Source organism: Saccopteryx bilineata, chromosome 1, assembly GCF_036850765.1.
Source record: "Saccopteryx bilineata isolate mSacBil1 chromosome 1, mSacBil1_pri_phased_curated, whole genome shotgun sequence".
Lineage (NCBI taxonomy): Eukaryota > Metazoa > Chordata > Mammalia > Chiroptera > Emballonuridae > Saccopteryx > Saccopteryx bilineata.
In genome coordinates, this window is record NC_089490.1 from 308,384,359 (window position 1) to 308,398,263 (window position 13,905).

At 39.0% G+C, this 13,905-nt stretch overlaps 1 protein-coding gene across 5 annotated transcripts in view; it reads left to right on the forward strand.

The window, feature by feature from the left end:
- Window positions 1-13,905, forward strand: part of ARHGEF12 (Rho guanine nucleotide exchange factor 12) — a 164,586-nt gene that overhangs the window by 115,962 nt on the left and 34,719 nt on the right. For all 5 annotated transcript variants that reach the window (XM_066247014.1, XM_066247027.1, XM_066247017.1 and 2 more), the window contains 7 exons: window positions 3,105-3,147; window positions 3,426-3,531; window positions 3,926-4,063; window positions 4,561-4,593; window positions 4,931-5,045; window positions 6,963-7,068; window positions 9,320-9,532. In XM_066247014.1, the coding sequence (XP_066103111.1) occupies window positions 3,105-3,147; window positions 3,426-3,531; window positions 3,926-4,063; window positions 4,561-4,593; window positions 4,931-5,045; window positions 6,963-7,068; window positions 9,320-9,532 (754 nt within the window). The remainder of the gene's footprint in view (window positions 1-3,104; window positions 3,148-3,425; window positions 3,532-3,925; window positions 4,064-4,560; window positions 4,594-4,930; window positions 5,046-6,962; window positions 7,069-9,319; window positions 9,533-13,905) is intronic.

Here is a 13,905-nt window from a genome sequence, read left to right on the forward strand (position 1 = left end):
ATTCCAGTTTTTCCTCTTGTGTTTTTGGACCTATTTGTGACATCTGTATTACCTATCAATTATTGATTATTCATGACTTTTTTATCATTTCTAAATTAGTTGTAGGCATATGAATTGTCACAGTAGGTTTTATGAGATAAGTATATATATTTGTTTGCATTTATACATGTGTATGATTAGGATGTATACATGTATATGATTAGGGTGTATATACATGTATATGACTAGGATGAAGGAGAAAAAAGGACACAAATGATAAACTTGTATATGTTAGGATCTGAAGGATAATACTTGCATAATTGAACTCTGGTTGGCCTCTTCGAAGTTTATAGGTACAATTTTATCTAAAAAGCAGTGGAAAAAAGCTTTTTCACATAAATGATAGTAAATGATCATAGTGCTTTATTTTACCAATAGAAATCTTAACAAGTTTTTAAACTAAGAACTTTATTATTAGCCTTGCTATAGGGTAAGAGTTAGCTCTTAATGCTTCCTGGATAATCATTCTGCATGCCCCTAGTTCTTTCATATTTGCAATTCTCTGAGATAACTGTTTCATCCTTTCTTCTAAAACTCCCATCACTACCTTTCCTATTCTTTTCACAGCTGATGATCTGGCTGTTTCTTTGAGAAATTTAAAGTAGTATACAGAAGAGAACTTCTACAGATCCCTCTACCTCCATCATACCATGTGTGTTGTGTTTATACTTATTAAAAGATGCTGTGTTACCAGTATCTCCCTTCCATCCTGCATCATCAGGTTTTTTTGTGTTTTGTAATCATTTACATTAGCGTACAAACATTTTTAACTCTTCTATCTTAAAGCAAATAAACACAGACAGAGACATTTTGGCTCCAGTTCTTTCTCCAGCTCCCCATTTTCTTTGTATTCCTTTACAAGGTTGTGTACACAGATTGCTGAATATATACTGCTCACAAAAATTAAGGGATATTTCAAAATGGATATGAAGCAATAAAAAAATGAAGCATTTGATTTTTTTTATTAAACGAACATCAGAAAAACAAACGACAAGTCAAAGAAAGTTGTTCAATTAATGCAAATGAGATGCAAAACCAGCTTTTATTTCACTGGTAAAATGCACTATACAAAAGACTGAATGTATTGGATGGAATATCTGCACATTCCCTGATCCCCTAATTTTGTGAGCAGGTAATTACCTTCTCATTGAGGCTTTTCCGCACCAACATACTTAAAATTTAATCCTTTTTACTTTATGTAGCTCTCCTGTTATTTTTGTCCACAGAACTTAATTTTACTGTTTGTTTATAAGAACCTTGATTATCATGCTAATTATTTTTAAGCCACTGGTGGTATTTATTTCATATAAATACCTACATACAAAAATAAACATTCATTTACTTTTTGCATTTGTGCTAGAAATGCTTTTAGGAATGTTGATTTGAGCGACATACAGCATGGCAACTTCAGTTTGAGAAAGCTTTGAAATCTGTTTCCCTGTTCTTTAAATGAATATTAGAGATCTCATAATTTTTAGCAGTGACTTATTTTCAAATAAGGGGATCCTGGGATTATGACACAGTTCTGTTCCTACTACAGTGACATAACGTGAATTTTGGTGTAAGTCAAAACACACTATAGCCTAAGTCACTTACCTATCCTGACACAGTTGTAAAAATCATAATCTAGAACATAAAACACAGCTAAGCCACAGAAAAATGAAAAGGACATAAATATACTGTACGCTACTGTGGTAACAGAAAAAAATGACAAAAGATGAGTAAACCAAAACAGGTCTCAATTTTTTAAAGCTTTTAAGGGAATGAGCATTGTAAACTTGAAACATCGTATGTTGGGACCTCCAGTATAAAACTTCAGGTCTTATAGAAATTGTTTAAATTCTGAAAGTAGATGACTTAAGTAAACATACAATACAAAGTAAGTATGCTTATATTAAGATATTTCCTGTAAATGCGGAAAATCATTATTTTTAAACACATTTCCCAAATTGATGGGAAGGAAAACACAGTTCTCTGGTAATGGAACCAGAAACAGCAATTATTATGGAGAAAATCCTAGCTATGAAGAAATAAACTATGACATAGTCACTTTAGTTCAATTGTGTAAGTACTACAGATGGTAACTGGAGATATAAGACTTCAAACCCTCAACACTGACATTCAATACCTTCTCATTAGAAGTGTGACTATTGGCTCTGGTTGGTTGACTCAGCAGTGGAGTGTCGGCCAGGTGTGTAGAAGTCCCGGGTTCAATTTTCAGTCAGAGCACATGGGTGAAGCACCCATTTGCTTCTCCACCCCCCTTTCTCGCCTCTCTCGCCTCTCTCTCTCTCTCTCTCTCTCTCTCTTTTTCTCTCTTTCTCTTTCTCCCCCCCCCCCCCCCCCCACTCCATGACTCGAATGAGCAAGTTGGCCTCAGGTGCTGAGGATGGCTCCACGGCCTCGCCTCAGGCACTAGAATGGCTTGGTTGCAAGTAATGGAGCATTGGTCCCAGATGGGCAGAACGTTATCCCCAGTTTGGGGTTGCTTGCCATGTGGATCCTGGTTGAGGCGCATGCAGTAGTCTGTCTCTCTACCCCCCTGCCTCTAGCTTGATTTAAAAAAAAAAAAAAAAAAAGTGTGACTATTTTAAGTGTTCTTTACATAGGAAAATGACTGGGAATATCATGGTCTGTAGTGGAAGTACTACCTCAAATACAGTGAACAAAAATTACGGTTATAAGTAAATTTTTCATATTATAATATATACACATAGTTTAGGTTTTTATCTATATTAATTCAAATGATCTAAGACAGTATATTAACCAACGATTCTAGAAAGCCAAAGCCAGTAAAAATAAGTAAGGCACAAAAGCAGATAGTCATCTAATAAATACTATAGATATTTCCTTTGTAGCATGTTCCTTGGGAAAGGGCTTAAACAGTAGCATGTACCAGAGCTGTGAAATTTGGATAGGTGGAACTCTGTAAATGAGCTTATAAAATGAATATGCTTGGAAAAATAGGTATCCAAATTCTAGCTCTTAACTTTATATGTAGGTGCTACATACATCTTGAAAAGGCCATAATTATGTATCACTTTTTGTTTGCATTTTTGTTTTAGCACCTGAAAGTTTCTGTTCCTGAAGAAATATCAGCAGATCTAGGTAAGTTTGGAGTACCAATACCCTGGAAAATTATATCTCTATAGTTATGTAGCTCAGCTCATTTCTAAAGATTTCATGTATCATGTGGTGACTAGTGGGTAATCTGCATTAAAGGTTAAATAAACTCTGAATTCTGAGATGAAATACATAAACTGAATTGAAGAATTTCTCTTTGTCTTATTCCAGGATAAGTTTATACCAAATAGCATTGATATGTTGCCATTTTAATGCACAGACTATACCATTAATCAAGTAATTTTTCCCTTTCCTTTTTGCAGAAAAAAGAAGACCTGAGCTTATTCCTGAGGATCTACATCGCCACTATATTCAAACTATGCAAGAAAGAGTCCACCCAGAAATTCAGAGGCACTTGGAAGATTTTCGGTAAACTTAAAGATATAAGCTGATATGGTTATTCTGAATTCATTTTTTTTAAGGTAGGAAAGGTTACACATTAAATCCTTGGCTTATCACATGATCTTGATCACTGTTATTGAAACATAATAAAGTGTTGGAGTGGTAGAGAGTTCATGTCACCCATTCCATATTATTTCAGCATTAGAGCTCAGTACTTTGTTCTCAGTATCTTTCTTCAGCATATATGTTCTGTTGAATGACTGCCTCTAGAAATTTTTCCTCTGGTGTCCTAGGTGATGTGGTATTCTGAAATAAAAACTGACATTTTGCCTGTTTCTAGAAACTCATAATTGTGGAAGCTCTGATGTGGGAGATAGTTTTTCTCTAGGCTACCTCAGGAAATTCCTCCTGTTCCCTTTAGGCAGAAACGGAGCATGGGGCTGACCTTGGCTGAAAGTGAACTGACTAAACTCGATGTAGAGCGAGACAAGGACCGGGTCACTCTGGAGAAGGAACGGGCATGTGCAGAACAGATTGTTGCCAAAATTGAAGAAGTGTTGTAAGTAACAGAATTATATGTAGGAATGTCCCCTCTTCTGAGATGTGAATTACCCTGAAAGTATATTCTGAACAAATTTAGAAGGGGTGTCAGATTAGGTATATGGAGCTATTTATTTTGTCATAATATTTGAAAAACTGGAATATTTTACTTTTCCTGATATTTTAAATAAAGTTCTTGGTTTCTTTTCATGGGTATTAGCAAAATGAGTAACTACAAAATTTCTCACTGATAAAAAACAGGTTGAATACTTTTATTGGTTTCAATTCATAGTATTTGGAACTGTTTCTTGTTATAAAATATTTACAGTTGATGAAATGAGAGTGAAAAGCATGTAGTTCCTTTGGGATGAGAGAGTTTTCTAAATTCTGTTCCATGACAGAGCTTTCAGATGGCTCCCAAAGCCTCACTCTATTCTGTGGTTCCAGGTATCTGTGTTTAATAGCAATGCTTCTATTAAACTTTAATGTTTCATTTTTTAATGTTTTTGTTTTTAGGATGACTGCTCAGGCCATTGAAGAAGAAAAGAGGTAATATAACTTTTTTCCTCTACAATTTTAATAATAATAATAATAAGAAGAAGAAGAAGAAGAAGAAACTATTTTTTCTTTGGCCAGTCTTAAATTATATTTTATTTCTTTTAACTTAAAAAACTATAAACTGTCTCCCTCTGGTGGCCTATATTTTATTTAACTAGTATTCTGGTATCTTGAGTAGACTCCTTTTCTAGTTAATTCCTTGTATTTTTTACTTGATGTATGAATTCTAAGAATTCCATCACTGAGGTTTTGGAAGTCATTTGCTATCTTTATTTTACTCACTCTTCTTTCTCAAAAGTCTTATTTCACTTAATCCATTCTCCTCCAGTTCGACAATGCAATATGTTATTTTCATGTACATGAAGCATTTGGGAGTAAAAGTGAAAGAACCTCGAAACTTAGAGCATAAGCGGGGTCGTATTGGATTCCTTCCGAAAATCAAGGTAAGACTGTAAGAATAACAGTGTGTTTAGGTCTCTATACTTGTTTACATTTGGTTCAGTGCTTTCCTTCTTAGTATATACTTTTTCAGCAAATTATTGGTAGGCATGCTAATAGGTATAAGATAGGGCCCCTGTTGTCAAACTCAAAATCTGAGAAGTACAGACATATGAACTAATTACTAGACAATAAGAAAAGCGAGATTAGCGATTTACACAGAGTGCCATCCCCTGCTTTGCTGTGGCCTGTTCTTTTCTTTTATGGTACCCGTCACAGTTTGTAATTATTTATGCTTTTGTTTAATTCGATTGTAAAGTTCTATGAGGGTAAGGAGCTCCTGCATCATTGTATCCCCAGCTTTTAGCATCATGCTTTCACATTTTATGAGCTTAGTAAATATTTGTTCAATGGATAAATGAACTGTTTAGAACAGGGGTCCCCAAACTACGGCCTGCGGGCCACATGTGGCCCCCTGAGGCCATTTATCCGGCCCCCGCCGCACTTCCAGAAGGAGCATTTCTTTCATTGGTGGTCAGTGAGAGGAGCATAGTTCCCATTGAAATAGTGGTCAGTTTGTTGATTTAAATTTACTTGTTATTTATTTTAAATATTATATTTGTTCCCGTTTTTTTTTTTTTTTTTTACTTTAAAATAAGATATGTGCAGTGTGCATAGGGATTTGTTCATAGTTTTTTTTTATAGTCCGGCCCTCCAACAATCTGAGGGACAGTGAACTGGCCCCTGTGTAAAAAGTTTGTGGACCCCTGGTTTAGAACATACTCCCAGAAAGTGTGTTATAAAACTACCTTGTTATATTCCAAAATTATCAGCTTTAAAGAGTTTGAAAAGATATCTTAAGTTTTTTGTTTGTTTTTACTGATTTGTTGGGGTGACGTTTTTGGTTTTTTTTGTTTTTTTTGTTTTTTATTTTCCTGAAGCTGGAAACGGGGAGGCAGTCAGACACTCCCACATGCGCCCGACCGGGATCCACCCGGCACGCCCACCAGAGAGCGATGCTTTGCCCATCTGGGGCATTGCTCTGTTGCAACCAGGGCCATTCTAGCTCCTGAGGCGGAGGCCATGGAGCCATCCTTAGCGCCCAGGTCAACTTTGCTCCAATGAAGCCTTGGCTGCGGGAGGGGAAGAGAGAGACAGAGAGGAAGGAGAGAGGGAGGGGTGGAGAAGCAGATGGGCACTTCTCCTGTGTGCCCTAGCCGGGAATCGAACCCGGGACTCCTGCACGCCAGGCTGACGCTCTATCACTAAGCCAGCCGGCCAGGGCCAGTGACATTGTTTAATAAAATGCATGTTTCAGGTGTATAATACAGTGGTCCCCAACCCCTGGGCCGCGGACCGGTCCCAGTCCGTGGGCCATTTGGTACCAGTCCGCAGAGAAAGAATAAATAACTTACATTATTTCCATTTTATTTATATTTAAGTCTGAACGATGTTTTATTTTTAAAAAAAGACCAGATTCCCTCTGTTACATCCAAGACTCACTTTTGACGCTTGTCTCGGTCACGTGATATATTTATCTGTCCCACCCTAAAGGCCAGTCCGTGAAAATATTTTCTGACATTAAACCGGTCCATGGCCCAAAAAAGGTTGGGGACCACTGGTATAATACATCATCTGTATATTTTATTGTGCGTTCACCACACTAAGTTGTCTCCCTCCATCACATTTATCCCCCTATATACCCTCTTCTACCTCCCCCAAATAACTTAAGTTTGATCCTTACATAGTAACTGTGCAGATTTCTAATGAGTATCGTGTGTGTGTGTGTGTGTGTGTGTGTCTTTCATTCACATTTAATCAGTTTCTTTCAAATGACTGTAGGAATTTTATTTGTATTTTTGAAAGCAACAAAAGAAATCTGTTATTTTTCTCTTTTTGCTTTGATTTTACCTCAACTCTAGCAAAGTATGAAGAAAGATAAGGAAGGCGAAGAAAAAGGGAAGCGTAGAGGATTCTCCAGCATCTTGGGACCCCCTAGGAGGCCAAGCCGTCATGACAGCAATGCAAGTATGTTGCAGTTTGAAATGCTGCATTCCTGCCATTTCATGGTACCTTTTATCACAGGTTCATTTAGCTAGAATGAATTGGTGGAGAAAGTTTTTGGGTTTTTTGTTTGTTTTGGTTTTTTTAGAGAGAGGGGGTGACAGACATGAAGGGAGAAAGATGTGAAACATCCAACTTGTAGTTGAGGCACTTTAGTTATTCAATGATTGCATCTCATACGTGCCTTGACCCTGGGGGACTATAGCTGAGCCACTGACCCCTTGCTCAAGCCAGCAACCTTGGGCTTCAAGCCAGTGACCATGGGGTCATGTCTAAAATCCCATGCTGAAGCCGGATAAGCTCGGCTCAAGCTGGCGACCTTGGGTTGTCAAACCTGGTCCTCAGCATTTCAGGTCAAGGCTTTATCTACTGCGCCACCACCTGGTTAGGCAGAAAGGTGTTCTTGACATGATTCGACTGAACTTCCAATGTACCTTGATTCCATTCAAGGTTATATCTGAACTAAATTCCCCATGTGGCTACATAATTGTTATAAACATTTTCTTTAATGGCACTAGAGCATTCCATTAGTTATCCATAATATAATTTATTTACCTGCTCTAATTTTGTTTGTATTTAGGTTCTAAATATTAAAGTTTTTAAAAATGTGCATTATTGCTTCTCAGCCTTTTGGCTAAGATCAAGTGTAAAAGAGTGTGCATGGATCTCTTCACCATACTTTGTTTAATCTCTTTATACATATCACTCTTTCCATAATTGTACAGTTTTTTCACCTTTTCATTATGCTTTATTTTTTCACCTCCCTCCACCCTCAGGCGTAATGGAGAAAGAGCAGCCAGCTAGAGAGGGCTGCAGAAGAAATAGGGATATGGTACTATGGGGAGGAAACTAGTTCATGTAGTGGTTCATAAGTTAATACCATGTTTGAATACATTGTCATGGTTGGAGTGGGGATAGTCTTGTGATGCAGTGCTACTAAATGTCCTACACAGTGAGGAACGCTCACTCAAATGCCATTAGTGCCCTTGTTGAGAAACACTGCGAAAATGAAGGAAATTTTTAGAAAAGAGGTTGAGGAGGTTATTTTACAGAAACTGACCATGAGTTCCAAGGGAGACAGAAAAATAATTTTTGGAATTAAGGAAGGATTTTAGGATTAGTGATACATAGAGATATGTGAGGATGTTCTGTGGAGCATGGTGACCTGATGTGAACAGGGGTAATGGGCAGGATGGGGATTAGTCTGTGTAGTCTCTGAGATATAGTGTGACAATGAAGTCATGAGTGTTAAGGAGAAGGGGGGAGCTCTAAGAGCTCACGGAGCTAAAAGGCTTCCTCACTCCTACAGTTGAATACAACTCCCTGTGTATCTGTCTTTGTCTCTCAGCATCCCCTCTTCCCCATCTGCTATTGCTCTCCTCATCCCCTTTTCTCATGACTCATCTTTTTCTACCTCCCATCTCTTCTTTCATCTTCTACTATGTCTCTCCCTTTTCTTGTTATCCCTCTTCCATCCCCTTCTTCCCTCCTCCATCTAACTCTGTCTTTCACTCTCATTTTTCTCCTTTTACTCCCCTCCCCTCCCCTCCCCTCCCCTCCCCTCCCCTCCCCTCCCCTCCCCTCCCCTCCCCTCCCCTCCCCTCCCCTCCCCTCCCCTCCCCTCCCCTCCCCTCCCCTCCCCTCCCCTCCCCTCCCCTCCCCTCCCCTCCCCTCCCCTCCCCTCTCTGTAATAATTTACCTTATATTTTCTAGGGCCTACCTTTTTATAGACATTTTTCCAGATCTTTTTTTTTTTGTTTTTTTGTTTTTTTGTTTTTTCATTTTTCTGAAGCTGGAAACAGGGAGAGACAGTCAGACAGACTCCCGCATGCGCCCCGACCAGGATCCACCCGGCACGCCCACCAGGGGCGGTGCTCTGCCCCCCAGGGGGCGATGCTCTGCCCATCCTGGGCGTCGCCATATTGCGACCAGAGCCACTCTAGCGCCTGAGGCAGAGGCCACAGAGCCATCCCCAGCGCCCGGGCCATCTTTGCTCCAATGGAGCCTCGGCTGCGGGAGGGGAAGAGAGAGACAGAGAGGAAAGCGCGGCGGAGGGGTGGAGAAGCAAATGGGCGCTTCTCCTATGTGCCCTGGCCGGGAATCGAACCCGGGTCCTCCGCACGCTAGGCCGACGCTCCACCGCTGATAGATCTTTTTTATTATCTTATTTTAACTGTTTTGAAACAGAAATTTTTGGTTATTTTTTTCTATTCAGTTGGCAGAGCCATGGAACTACAAAAGCAGCGCCACCCTAAGCACTTATCCATACCCTCATCTGTGAGCCCTGAACCTCAGGACTCTGCTAAGTTGCGCCAGAGTGGGCTAGCAAGTGAAGGAGCAGATGTTGGATCCCTGCCAGCCAATTCCGTTTCCTCTGTGACTTCAGTGGCCACTCTTTCCCAGGAAGGAGGGAAAGAGAATGATATGGGTGAGCTGTAGTTTAACTTAACTATCGAGATTTTAAAACACTCATACTAATTAAAAATAGAGTGGCAAATTATTTTAATCAAAACTGAATTCCAGTTAAATTTAGTTTTAATGTTTTAATATTTTATAACTACTGATAATATGCTGAATGATAATTTTTAAGTTCTCATCCATTCATACCATATCTTAGCATACAATAATTATACATAGATTCTTGCTTTGTACATCTTAGTCTCATGGGAAGATATTCATACACACAAATTCAAATTTTGCTAAGTCCAGTAGAGGAAGGGTAAAGGGAGTATTGGTGGGACTGATCAGTGATTAGGGGCGATCTGGCAGGTCTAAAGAAGACTTTAGAAATGAGAGATACTAGACATGTTTTTTTAAATACTAAGAGGAAACTAGTTGTGGGAAAGAGGTTGAAGATGCAGAAGATAAACCTTATAACCAATAGAACGAAGTTTGAAAAGGAGATGAGATGCAGAGTGTATTTGAAAGACAAGATTATTACCTAAGAGTGAGACTGGGTGAAAAGAACAAAAAGATTTAACTAGTAAAGAAAACTAAGACATAATTATAGCTAATTGGGAAAAGAGCTTGTTACCATATTTTTTTATACTTGTTATATTAGGTTTCTTAAGGGAATGAGCTGGGAGAATAGGTGGTTATATCATATTTAGAGAAGGGAATGCCTATCTATGTTAGTTATTTGGGAGACAGTTCAGTTTTTGGTCATGACATGATCAAGAGTAATTATAGCTGTGGGAGTGGTGGTGGCATAGAAGAGGGCGCTGGAGTTGAAGAAGGTAAGAAACCCAGGAGACAGGAGTTTGAGTAGATTAATATGTACCTAGGTTTTGAGATCATGTCGTGTGATATTAGAATGGAAAATAAAACTTTCCGCCAAAAGCCAGCGGTTGTTACTAGATGATTGTTGTGAGGATGGAGAACACGTGACCATATCCAGAGAAGGAGAGCCTTATAGAGCAAGGGCTTTGTTTTTTTTTTACCACTGAATATTTAATGGTACAACATTTTTCAATTTTATAAACATTTAAATTTTCTATTAAAGAATAAGTTACTGTAAGTTCATACATTACCCAAATCAACGTCCAGTCAAGAATAGTATTTTTTTCTTTTATTTTTTTAAAGAGAGAAGTAAGGAGAAAGAGAGAAATATTGAGCTGCTCTTGTATGTACCTGGACCACTTATCGAACCAGCAACCTCTGTACTTCGGATGATGCTCCAACCGAGCTATCTGGCCAGGGCGTAATTTTTTATTGAGTGATAGATTTTTATTTTTAGAGAAGACAGAGAGAGGAAGTAAGAGAGAGGAGGAAGACAGGAAGCATTCATTTGTTGTTCCACGCATTCATGCATTGATTGCTTCCCATGTGTGCCCTGACTAGGGATCTAACTCACAACCTTGTTGTTTTAGGGTGATACTCTAACTGAGGGGCCAAACAAGGGGATTTTTATAAGAAAAAAAGGTAGGCCCTGGCTGGTGGCTCACTGGATAGGGCGTCAGCCAAATGTATGGACATTCTGGGCTATTCCCGGTCAGGGCACACAGGAAAAGTGACCATCTGCTTCTCCCCACCTCTTTCTCTTTCTCTTTCCCTCCTGCAGCCAGTGGCTTGATTGGTTTCAGCATTGCCCCAGGTGCTGAGGATAACTCGGCTGGTCAAAGTATATCAGTCTGAGGTACTAAAAATAGCTCAGTTGATTTGAGCATCGGCTCCAGACATGGTTTTCTGGGTGGAGCCCTATCAGGGCACAAACAGGAGTCTCTCACTATCTCCCTTCCTCTCACCTAAAAAAGAAGGGAAGGAGGGAGAAGAGGGGAGGGTAAGGGAGGGAGGAAAGAAATGAGGGAGAGAGGGAGGGAGGAAGAAGGGAGGAAAGGAGGGAGGGAGGAGGAAGGAAAGGAAGGAAGGAAAAGAAAGAAAAGTAATGGTCTAAAAATAGTACTGAGGAAGGAGAATATCCATCTCATCTCTACCCTAAAGTACACACTATATGACAGAAACATAAGTCCCTAAGTGAGAGAGCTGTTGTAGAAGAAGTAGCCTCCCATGGGATAGTCAGGTTTTTATTTAAGGCAAAGAAGTAGGGGTGATACTTGGATAGAAGTCTAGAGATTTTATCTGATACAGAATTCTCTAGATGTTAGATTATGTACATGCATGGATTTGTGGCTCCAATGTCTCATTGATACACAAACGTGGTAGGTAACAAAAACCATAAAGAGAAAGGAAGTAGAGGAAAATAAGATGTTATCAACAAATAAGAGATTTCAACTAATTTTTGGGAGATTGAGAGAGAACAAGAATAGTTTTATGGATAAATAACCTAAAGGAAATTGAAGCCCATAATTTGTTTAAGGAGTCCAAGTTGGGAGCCAGTCTGCCTATTAGAAAGCTATAGAGATTTCAAGCTCAGAGCTGGCATGTGTTCTGGTGTACGTGAGTAAGAAGGAAAGCTGAAAACGATGAATGAATTGAAAGGCTGTAATCAAAACAATTATGTCAGCAGCTTCTGATCCTTGCATTATAGAATATAGGTTGTTTGTCATTTATGTACCAGAAGAAATTGAGTGTACTGTTTTAGGGAAGTTGAATGAATTGTGTGAGAATTAAGTTCTCCACATTATAATTGTCTTGTAGTTCTAATATTTGGGAGTCTAAAGCCTGACAGTAGGCATGCAAGGGGCTCACCCTGTTCAGAGAACTCCAAACAGAAATGAATCTACTTCCACAGAGCAGCAAAAGAAAGCCAAATCATGCATCAGGCCTTGCATTCTTAATTATCAACAGTGTTACTCACTTTCAGCAAAACAAGATCTAAGATAATACATAATTCCAAGCATAGTAGATGGTGGTATAAAAAAAAAGAGAATCCAAAATGAACAGAAAAACTGCCCTATGCAGAAAACAATAATTTTGTTAATAGACAAGAACTTGAAAAAAATACCTCTTTAAAATTAGATCATATACCTAGGGGAAATAAAGAAGTTATAATAGGATGCTATGAAAAAGGCGCATTCAGAGACCAAAAAGTTTTAATATAACTACTACATATAATACAATACTTATTCTAGTATTTATCAATTGTTGTGTGATAAATTATACAAAAAACTTAATGGTTTACCACAGAAAATACTTATTATCTCACATGTTTTGGTTGGTGAGGAATTCTAGTAGCTTGGTCATTCTGGCCCAGGGCCTCTAATAACATTGCAGACAAGATGTCAGCTGTTTATTTGAAAGCTTAGCTGGGGATGGGAGACCAGCTTCCATGCTCATGCAGGTGGCTTGTGGTAGAAAGGTCTTGGTTCTTTGCTGAAAGCCTCAGTTCCTTACCACGTGTGCTTTCCATAACATGGCAGTTGGTTTTCCCCAGAGTGACGCAAAAGAGACAGCAAGAAAGAACCCCAATGTCTTCTATGACTTTAGTTTCTAAGGGTGCACACTATCTCCTCAGCAAGTTAGAAGAAAGTCACTAAATCTAGTCCACACTCAAGGATAAAAGAATTAGGTTTCACCTCTGAAGAGAGGAATATCAAAGAATTTGTAGATATACAGTGTGTCCGTAAAGTCATGGTGCACTTTTGACCAGTCACAGGAAAGTAACAAAAGACGATCGAAATGTGAAATCTGCACCAAATAATAGGAAAACTCTCCCAGTTTCACACCTATTCAGTGCAGTTCGATGTGGGCTCACACACAGATTTTTTTAGGGCTCCTTAGGTAGCTATCCCGTATAGACTCTACAGACTCATTCGTCACTGACTGATGGCCTACCAGAAAGGGGTTTCTCCACCAAACTGCCAGTTTCCTTCAACTGCTTATCCCACCGAGTAATGTTATTCCTATGTGGTGGCACTTCGTTATAAACACGCCGATATTCACGTTGCACTTTGGTCATGGATTAGCGAGCCACAGAACACACTGAACTTTCCTCTGTACCATCCACATCTCGACTGGCATGGCTGTGGGCTGCCACATCGTCCTACAGAAACTGGAAGGGTTTTCCCATCTTTTATTTGGTGCAGATTTCACATTTTTATTGTATTTTGTTGCTTTCCTGTGACCAGTCAAAAGTGCACCATGACTTTACGGACACACTGTATTTTCAAACTGCTATCACTGCCAATATTTAAAGCAAAAAATAGTTCCTAAAAATAAAGTCAAGGAAATATATCAGAACATGTATCGTAAATGTCAATAGATAGAAATTAATGAGACAAGAATTATGTGGAGAACCACTACTGTGGTCTCTTTTACAAGGTATCAGTAGAGGAAATGGAAAAGAGGCAGTTAGAGAAATGACAGAAGAAAGCTTTCCAGAGTTGAAAAAGAATACATATT